The sequence below is a fragment of the Athene cunicularia genome (genome assembly GCF_003259725.1).
Source record: "Athene cunicularia isolate RWA chromosome 24 unlocalized genomic scaffold, athCun1 chr24_part1, whole genome shotgun sequence".
NCBI lineage: Eukaryota > Metazoa > Chordata > Aves > Strigiformes > Strigidae > Athene > Athene cunicularia.
Genome location: NW_020799132.1, coordinates 1,283,239 through 1,304,656, shown reverse-complemented (window position 1 = coordinate 1,304,656; position 21,418 = coordinate 1,283,239). Strand labels below are relative to the sequence as shown.

General features: G+C 44.1%; 1 protein-coding gene across 1 annotated transcript in view; it reads right to left on the bottom strand.

The window, feature by feature from the left end:
* Positions 1-21,418, bottom strand: part of FLI1 (Fli-1 proto-oncogene, ETS transcription factor) — an 83,668-nt gene that overhangs the window by 36,065 nt on the left and 26,185 nt on the right. Inside the window, exon 3 of the mRNA XM_026863807.1 lies at positions 2,443-2,654. Coding sequence (XP_026719608.1) covers positions 2,443-2,654 — 212 coding nt within the window. The remainder of the gene's footprint in view (positions 1-2,442; positions 2,655-21,418) is intronic.

Genomic DNA, 21,418 nt, shown 5'->3' with positions numbered 1-21,418 from the left:
CTGAAACTTTGCCCTTGAACAGGAGAAGAGGATGGATAAGTCAGACGAATGTTCTTATTTCCTGGGTGGACTGGAGCTCTTGTGCTAATAAGTTGTCAAAAGGCAAGGCTGGAAGCTATTTCAGTTCTGACACTCAAAACAGTCTTTTTTTCTAACAGGTTGGGAAGTTGTTACCCCTCTTTTAGAGAGACTGAGGACCCTTAGTTCCTGCCTAAGAATCTTGTAGTCTTGAGCAAGCCCATAAAGAAGGATTTCCTTTTCGCCCACAATAAACACACTTCTGGAGGGCCTTCCCCCGTGGGTATCAGAGCACTTACAGTTGTTAATGAATCTGTTTGTCAAAGCAGTACTATTTTCCCTTTTTTTTGTAAGCAGATGAGGAAATTGTAACACAAAGATCATGAGGGAAGGGCAGCCCAATGCATTTAATTCCCAAATACACGCACTACACATACAATGAGGATGTTACGTAGACTTTTGGACATACAAGCACACACACGTGCAGAATCTATTCAGAACACGTGCTTACAGGACCTGAAAAGCACCAATATATGTTGCCTGTGATGGCTCCGCGGATGTGACAGGACTACTTGTTCCCTTGGTCCTCCAAAATTTGCTCGAGTGAGACAGACAATGAGAGAAACCATTCTCTGTGTGTTGGTCTGACACTATGGGTGTGAGTATCCGGTGCAATGCTACAAAGGGCTTCCTCACATGGTCGTGGGAGCGTGTTGCCAGTGCCGTACGTGAGGCTGGTTCTGCCTCCTCATCTCCGCAGGATGGAGAGGTCAGGCCTGCACAGCACCATGCACAAGCTTCACTCATTCAGTCAGGATCTCCCTCTTGAAGATTTTAGGGATAGCTTAAGAAGACTAGCCTTGGTAGCCAAAGGTAGTCCTCGTGACTAACAAAACCCCACAACCTGTTGGTATTTTCAAGATCCATCCTTCTGCCTGTGTTAAGCAGGGATGGTGTTTTTCAGGAAATAACTGGTTTTCCCATGTTTCAGCCTCAATTCTGAGATTGGAAACACTAGTGCAAAAATCCAAGTAGTTCTTAAGAAATCCAGAAATGATACTAAGGTACAACCGGGGCAAGATCAACTTCAGTCTACAAATGATCACCATCAAAAACCAACTGACACAAAGATCTTTATCTTATACCAAATCAGCATCTACTGTATACTTACGAGGAAAAAACCCATGCTGCTGTTTGAAGTCTTTAACACCATCACTATAGAAGTCTGAAAGTGCGAGGCTGCTTTCTTTTTCAAACTCTATACTTTGCTAGATTCTCAGAAACCAGGAAAATAGGCTGCTGTAGAAGCTCTAAACTAACCCTAAAAGAAAAAAAATTCAACTGTTTAAGTGGCCTGTACATTGTACCTTTAAGTGGCCTTAACCTTGTACAAATGTTAGAGATGTGTGTGACTTTGAAGTTAAAATCAAATTTAAAATTAATATGAACTCCAAAACTTAATGCTAAAAAATAAAATCGTTTTTGTTTATTGCATATATTTAAAACTGAAAAAAAAAAACATTTCTACGCTTGAAGATTTTGTCCAAGAAGGTGAAATTTTTTCCTAGGCTTTGGACTTGTAGAAATGTTTTTAAGAGAGACAATCTGAGCTGCGATAATAAAAAGTTTTCAAGTCTTTGAATGTCTTGTTGAACAAGGAAATGATCCGTCTCCCCCAGCTCTAACTACAAATGGTGGGGGCCAGGCGTCCCACCTCGTTGGCTACAAGCTGTAGAGGATCCATCATAACCAGTGTCCCTTTGATGATTAACATCACTGCTCAAATCTACTCCTGAACTCTCCTTTTCACTAGTAGTCGCATATATTCACCCAGAAGACATGGGTATATGCCTTCTGTTTTGTTACACCTCCTAGACTGCCATAAAGGACCTCATTCTCCTCTTTTCCCTTCCTCCATTGACTAGCTCTCCAGTCTCATATGGTTGCTTCTGCCCTGGTGGACCATGAATCTAGTTACAGATGTGTTAAGAGGTGCCCTCCAGGGAAGCCCATAGAGGCCCCTAGCACAGCTTTCACCAGCTTCACTCTGGAGCGCTGGTATAAACACCGACTGTTACTGCACGACCGACTCCATCTTCAGGAGCCCCTTGAACCATGGCATGTTTGTGGGATGCTGAACCACGTGATGAAATGTGTCGTTTGCAGCATGAACTCTGTCCTGGCGGTCTCGTGTCCCAGTCTGTACAGCGTTCATGGAGACTGGGAGAGATGCATGATGTGGAATGCCAGAGCAAGGCCCTCAGGGCTTTAAAAAATGAGTGACAAAGGAACTCCAGGGGGGAGCAGAATACGGTCCTACGCAAAGAGTGGAGTCTGTTGATATGCAGGACAAAAGCACAAATGGACAGCCCGTGCTTTGCTTTTATTTAAGGCTCAGTAGACGTGGGAAGGGTCTTTCCTTACCTTGATCCATTCATGTGGTCATATTCCCTTTTTACATTGACCCGGACGGGCTGATTAATCCACTCCTGCTGAGGAGGCAGAGGGTTGATTTTGTGCGGCTGGCCATAGTCAGGGTTCCCTGAGGCTGTCATATCTGCCTTGGGGAGGTGAGTGGCAGCGCCGTACGTGGAGTCAAAGAGGGACTGGTCGTCGCTTACCACCGACAGAGCCTCCTGAGGAGAAAAAAACACAAGTGCTCAGAGTCACGACTAAACTAGTAACTCCACTCTTATTCTCTCTTTGAGCTGGTGAGCACCTGCAAGGGCCCCACAGCTGCCCAGCGCTGTCTGAAATTGCCATCTGCCAGGATCGCAGATTGAATCAGATTCTTTGGGGTCCATCAACCTGTATGCAAAACCAGTGGGTTGCTTTGCTAGCTGCTGGGTTGCTCAGGGTGGGGCAAGAGTTAAGGTTAACTTGACTTCTGCAAATGGTGAAGGTGGCTGCTGGGTGCTACATGGCTCTCACCGCTTGCTGTAAGCAGCTTCATCTGCAGTTTCACAACATTACCTGCCCACCTGCCTGCACTTGCTGGTCCAAAACCAACCGGAGAGATACGTAGTATGTAATATTTCTGGAGTGTCATTTGAAGGTCTATACATCTTCTTTCAAAGGGTTTTGTGTGGTGTTTATATTTTGAGGTTACTAGTGAAGGAGAAGCAGTCAGTACAGGTCAGAGTTATGGGTGTTAGTGGTAAGATAAAAAATGCATTACTTTACACTTTTTGTTTATTTTGTGGGAAGTGTAGGACTGGTGAGTTACCAAACTGTGCATTTCTAGAAATGTTTTTTTTTTTTTTTTTTTTTTTTTTTCCTGCTGAAACTCCAAATGTTGACAAGAAGTTTTGACTATCAATTTCCTTGCGTTGAAGCTCTTGGGTTTTCTAAATGAAGCGTGCCAGGCTCATAAAGGCTTTGGCACAGTCCTGCCTTATTCAAAGTGCATCTGACAAGGTCTGCATGTTCTTTATGGAGTTAAGTTAACCACACATAACACAGCTGCCATTATGGCTGGCAAGCCAGAAACTGAGCAAGGAATCTCCCAAGCTAAAAGCACACACTACTTTAATGTGAGTTAATGGAGCAGACCCCCAAAATAAAGGCAGCAACAGACTCACCTACTCTGTGGACCGAGCAGTCAAAAGACCCGTGATGCTGATGTGTGCAGCAGCGGGTTACCCGTGAACGTACAGACACTGTCTTTGCTTTGAAAGCTGGTGTGTTACTAAACCCTCAGTGCTCAAAATTCACAGGACACAGTCCAAATCGTGCACTTTTCAAAATAATAAATGATTGCTCCCTCCCTGCCTCCCCGCAGTAGTCATTTCTGAGGTTATTTTTGCAAATTCTTCCATAACCAGGAAGGGAAACAGAAATTCTGAAAACACAGAAAAGTGCAGCTGCTGGAATCCTCCGGTTACACAAGAATCTAACTGCAAATCAGATATTACCAGGCTCATGATATCATCACAAAAATGTCAATAGTTAGAGTCTAATGGGTAAACATGAGAATCCCTCTCAGCCTGAAATTTGAAAGAGTCAGGTCAGTGCTTTGCATTCAGAAATATCAGCACTTTTCTATCTCTGATCTCAGATCACGTAACAGAACCAAATAAGTCTGAGTAGCCTAAAATTTAAGCGGGCCTGACTAAGCTTGAATTTGAAGGAACCCTCAAGCATCTTCACAAGTCCTGCTGAAGTTACAGCGTTTGCTGTAGAAGTTTTGTAAGCAACCTCTCACAGTGATCAGCAGAGATGGCTACAGCCTTTAAAAAACAAAAAAAATCGAGCTTTCACCCCACACTACCTAATGCTGCATGTTCCATCCTTTTTGGCAGCTTTTTCTTGGTGGATGCACAACCTTTCAAAAATCTGCCCTCCCTTTTTTCTGCTTTAATTAGAGTAAGCTAGGGAGTGGAAGGTGACCCTTGGAAGAATTTCCTTGTGGTGCAGTCTTGTATGATCACAGCCTGGTGTCAGAAGGTCCTTAAAGAGATCAAGAGTATCTTCAGGCTTTGCCTGTGTAGAAAGAACATGAGATCCTCTGGTGACAGCTCTTAAGAGAGAGCAAGCCTTTCCATCAGAGGTGAGGATATAGTGGCTTGCTGCTTCTCTGATTTACCGAAGTCAGGATGTCAGGCCAGGGTTCCTAAATGACACATCTTCTCTAAGTCTCTGTACAAAAAATGTGGGGTTCCCCACATTATGGCATGAGATGGCAGGTGAACTCCAAATACCTGGGGTGCTAGACTGACCTACGCCTCTCTAGGCCCAGCCTCAGCTCTGCATCTCACTGGCCAGAGGCAAGCAAATCATGAGTAACACCGCAAATTCATGACAGAAAATGTTTGGGTTTGGAGATTTCCAGTCTAAAAACATAAAGCTGGGGGGTTTTAGGGAAGCAATATCTTGGAAAATGCTTTTTCTGCCTAAAGCTGTTTTTCTTCTGATGAAAGGTTCTGATGGAAAAAAAAATGGAAAGTAAGGATCTTTTTGGCTAACCCCCCTGCAAAGAAAAAAAAAAACAAAACAAAACACCCCAAAGAACAGCCCTGGACTAAGATCACTGATCAGGGCTGCATCCAAGTACAACTATCTTTCCGCGCACTTTTCTGTGCGATACAGAGGATCTGATGGAGAAGCCTGCCTCCTCAGATAAGGATCTTCCTTGAAAGACAAAGCGGCTGCTGGGCCCTGCCTACAGCAGCAACGGGCATTAACGGGGACAACGACAATCTCACGGGCAGCTCTGGTTTTGCTGCCTGAATGCACACAGCCTGCGAACTCCACGTCTTTAAAGCTCCGTCTCACACAGGAAAAGAAATTCAAATGCGATGGCTGCCATCACGGCAGGCCCAAGCGGTTACTGAACCAGGAATCGTTTGAGCTAAAACCCTGAGTTAGTTACAGCCACAAACGCTACAGACTCGGGGCTCTGGGGGAACTGAAGACACACAGAGCAGATCAGGCAGAGATAGCGGCCTGTAACACCTGCTTACTATCGGATCGGGGCGCGCATGCAAATGGCAAAGAAGTCTTGCTGGTTGCATGCAAGGGAAGTTGGGTGGCATGTCGCCAGCCCCGGCTGCAAGCAGCTTCTCCCTGGTGTAACCAGCTTCTCCCTGGTGTAACCAGCTTCTCCCTGGTGTCTACGTCGACAGCTTCAGAGAAAAACAGAAGGCCGGCAAGCAACAGGTAGCCTTTAGCTGGCAGGGTCAGAGCACAGGACCGCTTGGGTTATGCCCTAGCAGTGAGGACTGGCTGGGGCTGAGCTTAACTCCCGTGGAAGGGGACAGGGCTCGGCTGGCCCTGCCACAGTTTCAGGCTACAGACCCAGATGGGGAACGTGTACAACCTTCCTTGTGCTCACCAACAGAGGCTAGATTCAGTTTTGAAGGACTAGTCTGCTCAGGAAGTGTTTGGCTTCGGTTCTGACTAAGGAAGAGATCAACAGTTAAATTGAATACCAGAGGGCAAATTTCTATCCCCTGGAATCGCAAGCTACTTAGCGTTTGGTGATGGACAACTGGGAAAACACATCAAGGTGTTAAAGGTGCTAACATAACCTAACCAGACAGGCCACAGCTCACCAGGGTTCCCCCCATGCTGTTGCCTCCTGGGCTGCGTCCTTGAGCTGACCAGACTGCGTCTGAGACAGGGGTCTTGTGTGTATTATTCTGGCATATATGTTACATTATATTGCCTCTGGGAATAGGCTAGCTTCAGTTTTTCCAGTTTTTAATCGCATTCCTGGCATAAATGTGGCAAGTCCCGTCTACAGCAGCTTGCAGCGCGGCGATAGGCAAGTTCAACTCCCTGTGAAGCAGAGCCCCAGCCTTTGCGGGGCAGCCCACCACTGAACTGCCACAAATTAAAGGCTCCCATTGCTGTGACTGCTGAAACAGCTTTGCACAGAGCTGGCACGCATTTCTGGATCCCTTAGACATGAATATGTGGATACGGCTATTATTAATAACAGTTTATAGCTGTAAGAGGTCCAATTTGCAGATTTTCTTGTGTTTTTTTTTTTTAGATGAGCCATCTAGACCCAAGTCCCAGGTCTAAGTGCGACAGTAAGGTGAGGTACTCTTGGTTTTCTCCCTGCATGCTGCAGGAAAGCCAGTCTGTTCTTCTGGTCCACAGGTAGCACAGTGGGGAGGGCTGACAGTCCAGCAATGCTTCAAGCAAGTTATTCTGGTTCCTTACTGCAAAATGGAGATGCAGTGCAAGCTTTGGAAAACATTTACACTTAGTTAATGAACTGAGCAGGACATTTGAGCCAGTATATGAATGGAATGGGTCTGAGAAGCAACGCCTAGGCCAGGGGCAAACGAGCAATGCCCAGCTATGATGTGAAACATCATCCTTTCCCTTGATGTTCTTCTGTTCACACTCCCAGTCTTTGTTGCACTGATGACTGCACTAATTACAGAGCTAGCCCCAGGATATCCTGATGTCCTCGCTAGCCTCTAGAGGTTTGCCTTGGAGAAGACCCCTAAAAGTTCAAGTTTTTAACTTATCCAAAGCTCACCAGCAAGGAAAGCTCACTAGAAGTTCCAAGTTCCCTGGGTTCAGCTCTGGGAGAAAGGTCGTGAAAACAAGCACTGGGGAGGTGACAGCAGTCAGTGCTTTCATCCCAGGTATAACCCAGTGTCTACAACAACGGCTCTTTCCAGGTGCCTGCAATGTGTTTTCACTTGAATATTAACTTTAAACTCTTTACATTCACTTTTCTGGCCATAACCACATTTAAAAGGCATTGCTAAAGATCAAAGGTTCATCCTCCTCCACAAAGTCTGACTTAGAAGAGAAGAAAATGCTGAGTACTTGAACTATCATGCCATGCATGGAAAGATTACTTCCACCTCTAGAGGGGTGACTGTTTTCTTTTCAATAATATACTTTTGCCTCTCTTAGTCCTGTGGGAAGATCACTCCTGAAATATTTTTGTAAAAAGAATGTTACCAACGCAGACCCCACTGTCTGAAGGGCCCAGACGTACGATGCAAAGCACCAAAATATGAGGTACCAACAGCAACTAGCCTTACATATGGCTTGAGGTTAGCACAGAGGATCTACTCCTTGAATAGAAATGACTTTGGCACTGCAGTTTTACAAGTCAGCACTTCTGCTGCCAACATCTCATAAAGGCAGAAAAGAGATAACATCAGCCTTACAAGAAAATGAGTCAAATACGAAATTTTAAAAGGAGCAGAGCCTGTGTTGATCTTGGGGCAGCAAATTTGGATGGATTGGGCACTGAGTTAGGAGGCAGGAAGGCAGAGTATTATTCTCATCCCTGCTGTTGATCTTTGACATAACCTTTAGCAAAGCATTCCCCTCTCCGTGCCATTTTCCTCCCTTCAGTGCCCTGTTGCCCTGATCTGTGCACACTGTGAGAGCTGCGGGGCACAGAGCCTCCTGAGTGCCGTTACTGGAACACAAACGGGAATCTTCTGGATAAGGTAAAGCAAGGCCTGGACAGCAATCCCTCACTCCAATGTATCCAGTCTTCACAATACACCTAACCAAAACAAAAAGAAAGGCCTCTGCAGCTTTTTCAGCACACTTTTCTTGAGGTTTGCTCACGCTACTCCGCCTTCCTTACAGGATATTATGTGATTCGTGCAGGGACTCCACGTAACTCCCCCTGGAAAATTATAATCTTACATTATTATAATATATTGCTAGTGACCACAATCCAATCTTGTGCCCTTCAAAACCAAATTAAAGCCTGCTTCTCCAGCGGAGGATTTGCGGGCTGCAGCTAGCACCAGAGATCCAGAGAGCAGGCTGAGAGCCAACACGGCCGAAGTGCGTTGCACTTTACCTCTTCTATCGACTCGCAGCATCGCACAGTGACCCACAAACTATTCTGTTCACAGCATTTTCCAGCTGAGCTGACGGCATTCGGGTTGTGGCAACCCAAATGCTGGTAATCTGTGCCACAGAGCTGTCCCTGCCCTGAGGAGGAGGGATGGGAGGAGATGCTTTCACTGCTGCAGCAGGGCTAGGGATGAAGAAGGCAGCAGCATACCTTTAAGACTGTGTCGAAGCTTCTGCAGATTTGAGATTTTCTTTGCATATAAAGGAGGGCTTTCATTTAATTATTTTGATAATATCCCACAGTGTAATAATTTTGCTCTCACTCTGCACCAGACACCGGCTCAAAACTACGAGGCAGGTCAGCTTCCCAGACAGATTGCGACGCAGGTTTTCCTCTGCCCCTCAGACTGGCTTTCTTTCACTTTCCACCCAGAGTACTACATCGGAGCGTAATTTGGCAGTCTTAGACTGCAGCATCATTTCTTCACAAGTCAAATAAATGGGAAACCACAACTTAGTAACTCATGCTAGGGTGAAACAAAGCAGGAATAAGATAGGCATAAATAGCAAGAATACACTGGAAATAGCTAAAAAATGGGGCAAAACGATTTTGCAGAATTTCTCATAAGAAAATATTTTTAAAAAATTTTTTATATTTACTTTTTCCATTAAATTTCATGCCAAGAGGGTAAAAGACGACTGCTAAAATGAATGCTTTATTGTTTTGATATCAAGATTCCCCCAACCTGACTCAAAAAGGAAACAAAAATGAAATCATGCTTCTGCACTTCACTCTTCACAAGAGCACTTGCCTGCATGCACACATTTATAGGATCTGGACCAAGGACTTTTTTTCTCCGTCTAGACTTCACATAAATCGTTTCAGAGCCTATTTTGATTTGTTTCCAGCAGGGTAAATACCAAGTGGGAATAACCAGGACACAGTAGTCCTCCCCAGCAAGTTTCTGCATTAGGGCTGATGATAAGGAGGCTTAGAGGCACCAGCCCCAGACACAGGGGGAATCTCCAGGAGATGCCTCTGCGTGGTTTCAGCACAGGACCAGGAGAGGAAGTGAAAAAAAAAAAAAAAAAGAACCTGCCCAAATTACTGCTGTGGCCTCTTGACCTCTTAAAAGTAATATGGTGAAGCCTGAGGCTAGACACTGGACATGTCTGATAGACGATCACATCTAGGTCATGTAAGTTCTTAAATCCTGGAGGCGTGCTGCTGCTCTTCCTTTAAAGAGAACGGCCGCCGTGCTTCGGAGCGTGCAGCATCCCTGGCAGCCTCCAGCTGGCTTACCCCCACCCCTGGGCCTAGCGAGAGGTTTCCCTGAGCGCTCCTACCCCTCTGGGGTGCTTCACACCCTGCTGTACTGACACATGCCGGGAGGAGCGGATGAGGTGTCTGCTCATTAGCAAGTGACGGACAAATCACAGCTTCTGGCTTCTGTTCCCAGGAGGTTTGGGAGAATTTCTGCCCAGTTCTGCCAACCAAGACACATGAGATGATTTAGGATGAATGCTGAACCTTGGGGATAAAACGTTAAGCCTGTTAAAAGTGCTGGAAGCTTTGCCATTGGCATGGCTTGAGCCAGGTTTCAATTTTTGGCAGCTAATTTAACTACAAAAGGATTTGCCTCCATGAATTAATCAGCATAACTCTGATGGGAGTTATGTTAGTCCTCCCTCCTGTGACGGGAGGACTATATGATCTCTCCAGACCTTTTCCAAGCCATGTCATCTTTCCAGACAATCAATCAGCCTTTGCCATGTATCAACACTCTCCTTGGCCAGTTTACTGTGCTTGTATCACCACTGGTCTCTGCCCACTGCTTTTCTGCTCCAAAGCTGTCCACGCTCAGGAAGAATAGTTTGACACTGCGTGGGTGATGCTTTACAAGGCTGGGCAGTCAAATCCACCTAGCTCTAGTCCACCTTCCTTTTAATTTCTTTTCCTCACTCTCGTAAAATAATTGACTTGCACTGAGCAGATGTGTTTATAAATAAAGACACATGGATGTAACTGTGAACATACACACTTCAGTAAATATTATTGTAGCGTTTTTATGGTCTTTTCTGCTGAAGACACATGGAGAGAAACTGCAAGATGGTTTCAGAGTCTGGCTTCCTGACAAACCCAAACTATCCTGAAGAATAAATTCAGTCTACTGCTACGCAGAAATTCTGTGCTGACCTCAGCTTTGTCCTGAAGCACCCACTGCCCAACTCCTCTCCTTGATGTAGTGCCAGAGGCTGCTTCTCAGTTTGCAGACTGACCAAGCACTTCGTTTCAGAAAACTTGAGCTCACTTTAATCTGCATTTGCCTATTGCAATAGTGCCACCATTTCTCTGAAAGCAGAGGGTTTTGGTGGTATTTTTACTCATACCAGAAACTGAGACCGTATAACGATCCTGCTGTTTCTGTTTTCCACAGGCAAAAAGCAATCAAATCTTTTCAATATAAATTATTTGCCCTAGAAAGGAAAAGGATAAAATGAGAAACCCAAAAGTACTTGGGGGTTTGTCGTGAGAGAGGGTATGTCAACATCTATGTGCCTCCTCCTTAACAGGCTGCCTTAGAAAAGGACATAAAGTGGAGTCTTAAAAGCATGAAGGAATAGGTGCAAACCACAAAATCTTGTCTTTTCAGTTTGGATTCCTACTGCCAAAGCACTGGAAACTGTATAAAGAGTGTTCTCCCAGGAATTCAAGATCTGGGAGGTGGCAGTTTAGAGAGACACAAATATTTCAGGTTCTCTGAGCTCTGACTCACCGCTAAACCAATGTCCATTCATTATTTTTTATTTCACTTTGATACCATTGTCCCAGTTACATTCACAAACACCGCAATCGTATCCTGTTTTGTTCTCTGACACCATTCCCTTCACAATCGGAGGAAGCCCATCAGGAAACATTCATCGGGTGCTGTTATGTTTCCATCCGCAGAGAACAAAACATGCACTTTCAGCCCAAGATGACTTATTCCAGACTAAGGAAAAACAACAGCATAAAAGAATCAAAGCAGAGTCTCCAGGAGAGAGCGCAGTATGTGCTTCTCCCCTGAAACAGGGGTAGGAGTCCTGAGCAATACCCAACGCCTCTTACCTAGGGAATGCTCAGCGATGGAAAGGTTCAACCAAAAGGAAATAGAAGGCACAATCCATCACTGACATCTACAGTGCATATTGCAAGGTCTGGACACTGTATCAGGGAGGGCAAACACAAGTCCAACACAGTCCTGCAGCTGAATCCTAAACCAGATGTGGCTTGAGATTTCAAACATTAGGGCTCGAGTCTATTTGCATCCTGAGTTTGGCCCCAGTCCCTGAGCAATGTTTGGATTAAATCTGTGTGCAGGGTCTCAGCACTCATGATACTCCGAGCATAAATTCAGTGTTTCAGCCCAGAGCTGGTTACTTAGGCTTGTTGTTGAGTGTGGATCACACGAAGTACAGAGATAAGAGGAAATGGGGGAGGTGGTTCAGGACTCATAGGAACCTACTTCTCTCCCAAAGAGCATATGTATATGCTTGATAGAGCACTGTGAAAGTGTTATCTGCCTCTTAACCAGAAAAATGGCATTTACTGGGATGAACAAGGCCCGAGGTTGAGCTTTTCAAGAGCCTGAAGTTACAAAAATCACATTCACATTTAGCAGGCGTTAGGAGCCACAGTCCCTTGAACCTCTCTAAAATAAGAGGTTTAAACCTCATGAGGGAGACCAGCCAAAAGAGGAGCAGTTAGCAACAATACCCAGACCACGTTTTCCATTTCCTTTGCCCACTGATCCTGGCTGCAAACACAGGTGCCACCACTGCCCAGCTGAGCGCTTAATAAAGCCGTGCATTGATGCCTTCTGCAGCATGCCCAGCCTGCGCTGGCTCCTTATCCAGTTCCCAACTGGTCTCTTCCACTTGGCAGCGGAACAGAGGGCTGCCACCCTGCTGGGATGGCATGGATCTGTGTTTTTCTTGTGCACCGAGCCCAGCCCCTGTGGCTCCAGTGACAAGATTGTTTCTGCATACGCCTATAGGAAAAGCAGAGATTTTGTGAACAAGCCTGCTCGTGGCATTCCAAGGAAAACAGCTCAGCAGGATTACACTGAGATATTTTCTTTGTCAATCTCAATCGAGATATTTGAACAGGAAAACCCAGTTTACACCACTGGAAGTTCCCAGGGGCTTTTCATTTCTTTACAAAGAAACACTGATGGTTTAATTTCAGTGCAAGAGAAAGGTCCTGGAAGGATTCAGGGACAGCCATCACTCCTACCTCTTGGACAAAATGTCCAAATCTTGTACCAGCACCTGGGCTGGAACCCAGAGTTAACATTACAATACAAAAATGAGTTGACAAGGTGCAATTCTTCCTAGGGATACCAAACATCACAGAGAAAAGACTACCCTATCAACACTGGTGGTTCAGGAAACTGCAATAGTAAAACAGCTTCTGATGTCTAATGCTACAGTGAAGCTATTGCTGAAGACAAACATACAGACTAAATGTATACATCTGACTCCATCTCTGGTGTCCCATCAGAATCAGGCAGTGAATGCTGCCTCCTAGCTAACTCAACAGCAGAAGATGTTACTTTTTTTTTTTTTTTTTTTTAATGGCTCTGGTTACAGCTGTGCCGATGTGTCTCGGTTTCCCTGTCCGTATCATGCCTGTCCCCAGAAGAGCTCCTTGGAAGAAGGAGGTCATAGACTTGACAAGTGTTATCCTAGGGCTAGAACTGCTAGAAAAAAGCAAAATTTATTCTCCTCTGAGGCTGAGCAAAAAACTTAGCAAAATTTCTTATCTGTAAGCATTAACAGAAAGTCTGTTGGTTTTATCAGTGTGGTACTGAGAAGGGCTTTGAGCCTTGCTTAGATAAACGAGGCCTCTTGCTAGTGCCACCTTAAGAAGTCTGGGCCAGGGATAGTTCTCCACACCTGTGAGATCTCACGGCTTCTTCTCCCCAGCTCCCCTCAGCCTGGTGAAGCAGGGGAGGCAGAGGCTGTGAGTGAGTTCATGTCAGGGAGTTTCACAAGTTTTGCTGCAGGGAAAGAGGGCAAGACGCAGGGCGCAGGCTCACGGCGTGTTCGGGAGGGAGGGAGTTGGGAGCCGAGGCTGCCAGCAGCCAGACCCCAGCACTGAGACCAATTCAGTGCTATGGCTTTAGGTAGGTCTCTTAGCTCAGCATCCCCCGTTCTCCTCTGCTGGAGGTGATGCTAAAAGCAGGTAAACCCAAGGGCCAGTTTGGGGCTGATTCTGACAGGTTTTTTGTCATTTCTAGGACCTTTGCTCAGACCTCCACATGATCCGCTTAGCAAATCCCCACCTGTAGCAATTAATGTCGTGGGTTTGTTTGGTTTTGTTTTGCTTTGGGTTTTTTTTAAATGAAAATCATTACCTCTGGCTTGATAACTGTGAAGCACGGAGCTGCCAGGCTCCTACTTTCACAGCAGTGTGCCTAAGGGCAAAGCCAGTATCTCAGGGGTGCCACGCAGACAGACATGAGGTTGTTACATTAATTTTATGGCTTGGGAACCAATGCAAAGCAGCCAAACACTCTGCTCCAAGTCATTTGGTAGAGTGTAGCTAAACTAAGATTAAAACCTAGGCCCCCTCAAAAAGCTCACTCTCCTATATTAAAGAGGGCTGCCTTTACATGCAACACTTGGTGACGTTTTCTGAGATGACTACAGTATGTTTTCCTTTTGCTGAAGAGTTTCTTACACTCACATCATGCTAACACAAATAAGAAGCAGGCCTCTCGGCACATCTCCATGTTCTTAGCAGAGCTGATACGGCTGGTCTTATCTCTAACAGGGCAAGTCCCCTGAGCTGTGTTGAAAAGCCTTTTATCAGATGCAATTTAAAGAGAGTTCTTTCTGAGATGTAGTTCTGCAGCTCTGGCAGGAAAGTGGGGCTTCTGACTAAATCTTCTCTGGTTTTGCTTAGCACTGGGGTGAGGGAGTAGGACAAGGTCCTATTTGTGGGGCTGGCAAGACAGGACTGCTCCTTGCGCCTTCCCTGAAACAACGCTCCCCTCCCTCAGTCAGAGGAAAACCCTGTCAAAAATGGCTTAACGATCTTCTAATATTTCCATGCAATTAAAGGCCACATCTGTCTCACAGACCCCGTCCTCCTTTGCTAATGTACAGACATGAACTAAACAGTCTGTCTTGTCGATTCGCAGGGTAACAAAGGGGCCTATTCATAACACAGGCACTTTGGCTATTTTGTGTGTGTGAAATGAAATAGAGTTTGCATTTGGAGAATAACCTGTGTTGGAGCTAGCAAGAGATTTCTGCTCTAATAAATCAATCAGCTTTACCTGCTAATAAAATAGGCCCCCTCCTAATTCTGACTGTGCTAACCAGACAGCCACCCTACAGAGAGGCAACTACGATTTCTGTGCAGAAGTGAGAACCTACACTAGCTTGCCATTAAAATTTTTAGGAGGATTAAAAAAAAAAAGGAGGTATCAGCTTGGTTAGAATTTTTCAAGCTGCTTAAGAGAAGGACTTGTCCCCGGCCCAAGGAATTTGGGTGTCATCTCTGCAGCCTCGGCTGTGCTAGTTAGTGGGTTTGTGTTTTACTACTGTCTTTAGCTGGCTCAGAGCCAGGTACGGTTCTGCTCTGTGCTCATTTCTTTCTGAAGAAAATGGGAGCATTGCAGAAAAAAAGAGAAAACAACACTTCAAAGACCCGTTTCTGATTTGTTAGTGAAATTGAGGGCTTAAAAAAAGAAAACAAATTGAGGCACATGTTGGCATAGCCCCAAACCAATACCAACATTACATTTTGCCCTGCCTGAGAGTTTCAGGCAATACCTGCACGTATATTTGGATGGATATGGCAGTGCTAGGAATGCATTACTGCTTGTTTAACATTTTGCTTGTAAATGCCTTGGGGGAATGGGCTGTAGAGGTTTTTTTCTCTTTTCTGAGCCCAGCACCCTGTCCCGCTGGACCGTATTTGGTCCTGGTCTGTATCTCTGCTTAGTGCTTTCACAATACAAACAAATACACTAATAATGTTCACACCTCATCGTACCTCATTTCCTCAGCTTTCAAGTGAGCAGGAAGTGTACAGGAAGCACAGAAAAGATAGTCCCAGGGTTTCAACACTAGAGTGGTGTTTGGGAGATGTGGGCTCATTTACCATCTAGGCAGCAAAACTTGTTCAACTCAAGTGAAAGTTCTCTGTGGACAATGAGGTGCAAAACTGGGTGTCAAGGCCACAGCGTAAGAGACGAACAAATCTAGAATGTGGTGAGATACCATTTTCATATCTTGAGAAAATTATGGAGGCAACAAGAGGTTTTTCCAATCCTGATGTTGGGCAGAAAGTCAAAATGACTATCCAGAGAATTCCACCTTGAGTTAATGGTAATATTCTGTTTCAGATATTCTGAATGTTTTGTTGCAGTTTTAACCTTTTCAGTTTTCTTAAAATATTGCAATTGGCTTATGTTTCTAAATAAAGAGTAGTTTCAAAACAAAACTTGGAGAACTTGGGAAAGCACCAAGTAGGGCTTTCAGCAAATTGTGAAAAATCAACCTTTCCAGTGGATAGGTAGGGCTTTGATAGATTTGCATCTTCCTGACAAAAAGACACTAAGTTGAAAAAGGTGAAAAACATGAATCTTTTCATATATGTCCCCGATACAAACACAGAGTAGATTCTGTTGTTTTGGACACGGGGCCGAATTAAGCCTTTTTAGGCTTGCTGCCATGCCAGCAAAGCCAGTGGAAGTTTTGCCTTTGTCTTTGGGGTAACGTAGGATCTAATATTCCGTTTCGCTGTTTGCATATTCGTGCACTTAAATGTGAATGCATGAATGACTCCGACTCAAACGCACACAGTATGAACTATCTATCCTGGCAAAATTTCAGTGTCTAAGAAGTTGTAGTCTGTAGGCTTTTAATGATATTTTAAGGACTTTATACAGATACTAAAGAAGCAATTAGATGCTTAGAAATATTTTAAGATCTATGTACTTCTTAACTCTGGCTGATTCAATTTGCCTGTGTAGGTACCTCTATATCTTTATTATTTGGCATTTGATATCATGGTGACTAAAACCATGCCAGCTTCCTATCCTGGAGGGAAATGAAGGTCTCCAAGCAACACACACCAGGACCAAATAAAAACTGCAGCCTGCTCCTGGGATACCTGACACAGACTGGACTGACCAGCTCTTGCCTGAGCTGCATTCTCGGGGGGTCTGATTTTCCTCCCAGTCCTCAGCCCCCGGGGAGTGCAGGCACAACAATGCTCCTTATTAAGTCAGAGGTTCTTACTGGTTTGGGAAGTACCACATGAACATCCAAGGGAAGAAGTGTGTCTTCCTCATGGCAGGTCTAACACTGACTTTCCTCATCAGCATCTTCCTAAGAGCAAGGTTTTGCCGGTCAGTACTCAGTAATTCCTTAGTGCCTCTTGGTTAACCCTGTCCGTTCCTGTTAGTTTGTGATGATGAATAAGACAATTTCTCTTCAATAGAGACAACAAAGAGATTGGAAACATTGCTTCAGATGAGGTTTATGGGATGAACACTAAGAAAATCAGCTCCTCACACACAGTGTAGCTTTGAGGGGACCTGGGGTCTGCTGGGTGACTTGGTGATGAAACACCTTACAGAGCTGCTACAGAATAGGGGTAATAGTGAAAGTGACCTTTTGGGTAAAGCACTTCAAAAATAATGGATGCAAAACACTGGGTGAGAGCCAGGTATGAACAATCCAGTGAACACAGGAAGAAAGAGCTCATATTAGTGTGCTACACAGTAATTGCAGTTCTCAGAAGCAAGCTATAAAATGGGGATGGTGGTATTACAGCAGCACTTCAAGAGATCTGGAGAGATATTGGGGCTTCTTTTGTGCCTTGGAGCTGTACACATTCAACTCTTCCCCAAAACTCCCTTCTTTTGGTTGGAATGGGAAGGTAAGGCAGGCAGAAAACCCAGAGGCTGGGTTGCAATATTCACCAGCCGAAGACATGGGCACCCACTATTTGGCTACAGCATAGAAGCCGACAGAAAAACCCTTTTGCTTCAGAGGTACCTGTTAATAAACCACAGAAGACTCCATGAGTGGAATTCTGGCATGCACCAGTTCATGACAGGCCAAAAATAATATTAACGTTGCCAAACCCCTACCTGCAAGTGTGAGAATAGACTGGTCTACCTGGAAATATGAGTCATCTCCCAACAAGAGCTGGTAAGGCAAAAGCTTATATGTGGTAACATGCTAATGGTACAGATACATGTAGGTGTGGGGAAGCAGAGACCGTGGAGCACCCTCTGTTCTGTTTTCACAGGAGAGCTGGGTAGTCTCAAGTAGCTTCCAAAGGCTACAGATCAGATCAGACCGTTAGACCATGTCTCTGACTTTAGAAAAACCATGAACTGTAGAGGAAGCAGCTGAAGAAATGAAATGATAATGGTTTAAGCTCCCTCTTTGGTTGTCCCTGATGGTTTGTCTCACATTCATAGAGTGGCATGTCTGGAGCGTGGCCCATAGCTCCACTGCCCCAGGTATCTGGGATGGAAAGGACCTCTGAAGATCACAGCACGACACGTTTTACGTATCTTACACCAGTGTAATTATAGATGCTCTACACTCCCCTGCTACTTCTTCATGTCACAGTAGACGTAACATGTTTAGGAATGCCAGAGGACCTCAGAGTTAATCATCAGGGAAGCAATTTTTTCAGTATCATCAAAGAAGAAAAGTGAGGTGAGTTTCGTTAAACATGTCAAAATATTGCCTTGCTCTACCTCGCCTGCTAAAGGTCACATTTAAGGGTAGATTTCACGCCACTTTTCTCATCTGTGAAAAACTTCTCTTTAACATGCAACCAAACAAGACACAAAGACATCACTCCCTGAAGGTCAAACACACAACTGCAGTAAAACCAGTCTGAGAGCCCATTATTTGGATTCTCACAACACCGCCTCAGGTGCTGAGCCACGGTGTGACATGTAAGGAAGGTGTTTTCTTTAGGGACATCTTAAGAGGCATAAATACGCTTTTGAAAATCCCACTCGCTGCCTTAACTCAATATAAAAATTGCACGGAGGTAAAAATCCCAGTAAGCAGAAGCAGGAATCTCTCTCTTCTCTGAGAGCGTTCTCTCTCTGTTTCATTCATCAGGCATTTTTTCCCCCCATACTTGCCTGCTATTCCCATTTCCTTCCTTGCCTTTCACATGAAACATATCCATTGCACACACCCACTCTGCCTCATTCGTTCACATTCACAGGCAAATTGTTTTACAATGATCTTTTTAAAAAATACGCTGCTTCTGAGCATTTTTTTTTTCCTCATGGACAGCAACAAATGGATTAGCTATTGGGGCCTGGTTCCTTTCACAAACAGGGCAGTTTCTCTTCAGTTTGTCTATCTGATGCTATCCTGGCAAAATTCTCTTCTTTAACCATTTTCTCATATAAACTGAAGGAACAATTTATGATTTCTTTTGTTGAATGAAGATGGGATTGACTATCTGATTAAAACTGACCACATGCTTAAAAGTCAGATCCAAGCTTAGTAAGTCTGGCTAATGTAAATCTGGGTTTGTTTTTCACTTTAGGAGCAAAACTTTAAAGACTTTATGAGTACAGTATCTCCTTTGGAGGTACCCACATTCTTTTTTTATATATAGCCCTAAATTTCTGGCTTAATTTAGACGGAAAGTCTAAGCCATTTGGCAAGTCTTCATAATCCAGGCTTTTAATTTGTTCAGGGGAGTAAAAAGGACATTGCCAACACTATTAAAAAAAAAAAAAAAAGTTTGAATGAAATGCTGAGTTAAAAATTGTATAGTTACTGGAACTTTCAGTCTAGTTCTCTACAGACTTAATTCATACATTAGAGTCAGGGGCCTCCCTCTGTAATTTGTTTGCTTTCCTCTCATTGTATTTATGTAATTAAGAAGCAGATGCAAGTGTAACTTTTGCTTCTGTTTTCACTAAAATAACAAATCCACTTAAACATAATAAACAATTCAGTACACATCAAGCATAAAACATTCAGGAAAGAGTTTGCCTTTTCGTTCATCCCCTTTCATGTTTTAAGGTGTGTTTAATTCCCTTTAAGGGTGACAGTCAAAATCAAGAATGTGCATAAATTAAAATAACCTGGGATGAGAAATGTGTGTGTGACTCTTTATATTCAGGTCAACTCATCTGCTCCCTAGCACAAGAGTTGACCATTTTACTGCCCTAAATTCTTTACATAAAGAAAAGCATATTGCTCAGTTCGTCAGTGATGAATGTTATGCTCAGGGGAGCAAACAACAGGTTATCTGACAAATAATGCATTTCTTTAGTAAAAACCCCACATTTTTACTCAAGCCCCTAACACAATCAGCGAGAGAAGTGGAGAAGAAGGTTAATGTATGTGTTGCTATGTGGATTATAGTCACACCCTCACCCAGACACAAACCCTGTGCAAGCTGCAGTAAGAACAACAGGAAACGGCCTGGGGTATTTATAGCATTATTGTGTTTATCCTGAAGTGATGTTCTGCACAGATTATTATGAAGTTTTTCGTGGGAGAGGATACAGCTTGTGTCAGCTGGCGATTTGCATGCACTTCACCCAGTATGCCCTCTGCTAAACTTCCACAGTCCCCCCTCTACCTTCCTATGCTTTTTAAAGGTTTGCTGGGTGCTCGGGGCTCCTCTGCAGCTGACACGATGGGCCACCCCCCGCAGTGCAAACAGGAGCCCTGGTAACCAGAGTGTTTGGCCTCAACCTATTTGTTTCACCAGGTTCACAAATCCCCAGTGAGATGTCATGAGAAAAAAAACAAAGCCACAGACGTCAGTGTCCTGAATTTCTGAAAAAATGCCGTCCATGCTACACCAGGACAAAATTACTTCTGTGCATTTTGGGTGGTATTAACAAATGGATGACACAAAAACATTTTATCAGAACCCAGGGCTCGCTCTCCAGGAGAGATTAGTCCACTTCTGGGATTCTCTTTTTTTTGGAGAATCGCTTCCATGTCCTTTGTTTTCAGGTAGGGTAATGAAATACCTTCTCATTTATCCCTTTCTCCTCCAGCAAAAAGTAAAAATTTTCATGGAAAGATCATCTACATATTCCCAGCCTCAGCCTTGCCATCTTTCTGCTGACCTGAACATTGTAAAGAGACATGTTTTAATTCATTCCCATCACCTAAATTTGACCTGAAGTTTGATAGAATAATAATAATTTAAAAAAAAAATACACATATGGAGATGAAATAGATAGTAGAACAGCTTAATATCTCTGCAGGGTAAGAAACCCTCCACCCACTCACAAAACCTACGCAAGCATATATCCATCTGTGCAGACCAGTTTATCTCAGAGAGAGATACAAAATAAGGAACATTAAAATAATAATGATAAAAAAGTGTAACTCAGGAAGCAAAGAACCTGTTATTACTTCATTGTCAGAACAATTTTTTCATATCGTAGTCACATCTCCTGAGGCTTGTTCAGCTCATGAACGGCGCGTGAACAGTCAGTTCATTTCTCTGTTTACACCCCATGATCTCTAAAAACCTCGATCAAAAGCAATCAGAAAAATCCATCATATGACGCTTTGGCCATTTACAGCCTGTGACAGTTATTAGCAAATGTTAGCCTTTCCTTTGAGAAAACAGAAGGAAATCCTGCTTTAATTTAAGCTTTCAAACATCATCCCCCTCTATCGCTGCAGTAAATCAGAGCATCTCCATGATGCCATTGTTTGCAAATATAATGAGTTCTGGTTTTGTCTGTTTAAAAAACAAACAGCAACAGAAAAGCATCAGGAAGTCCCTATGAATGAGAACAACGCTGCATTTCTGTATGTACCGCATTAATGAATGCAATCGAGCCAATAGCCGAGCAAAGCTTGTTCCCGTGAATACTGTTCAAATCATTATCAGTTCTATTAGCGCTTCATTATGGTTGCACTGATCAAGACCAGATTTCCCGGGCTAATTTGCATCATATTCTGACAGGTGCTAGTCCAGGTGTCCTATTGTCATTCTGAATTAATAAACATGATTCAACGCCCTCCCCCTTCTATCATTTGTGTGATAGAGGGAATAATAGAAATGAAATGGGGGGGGGGGGGG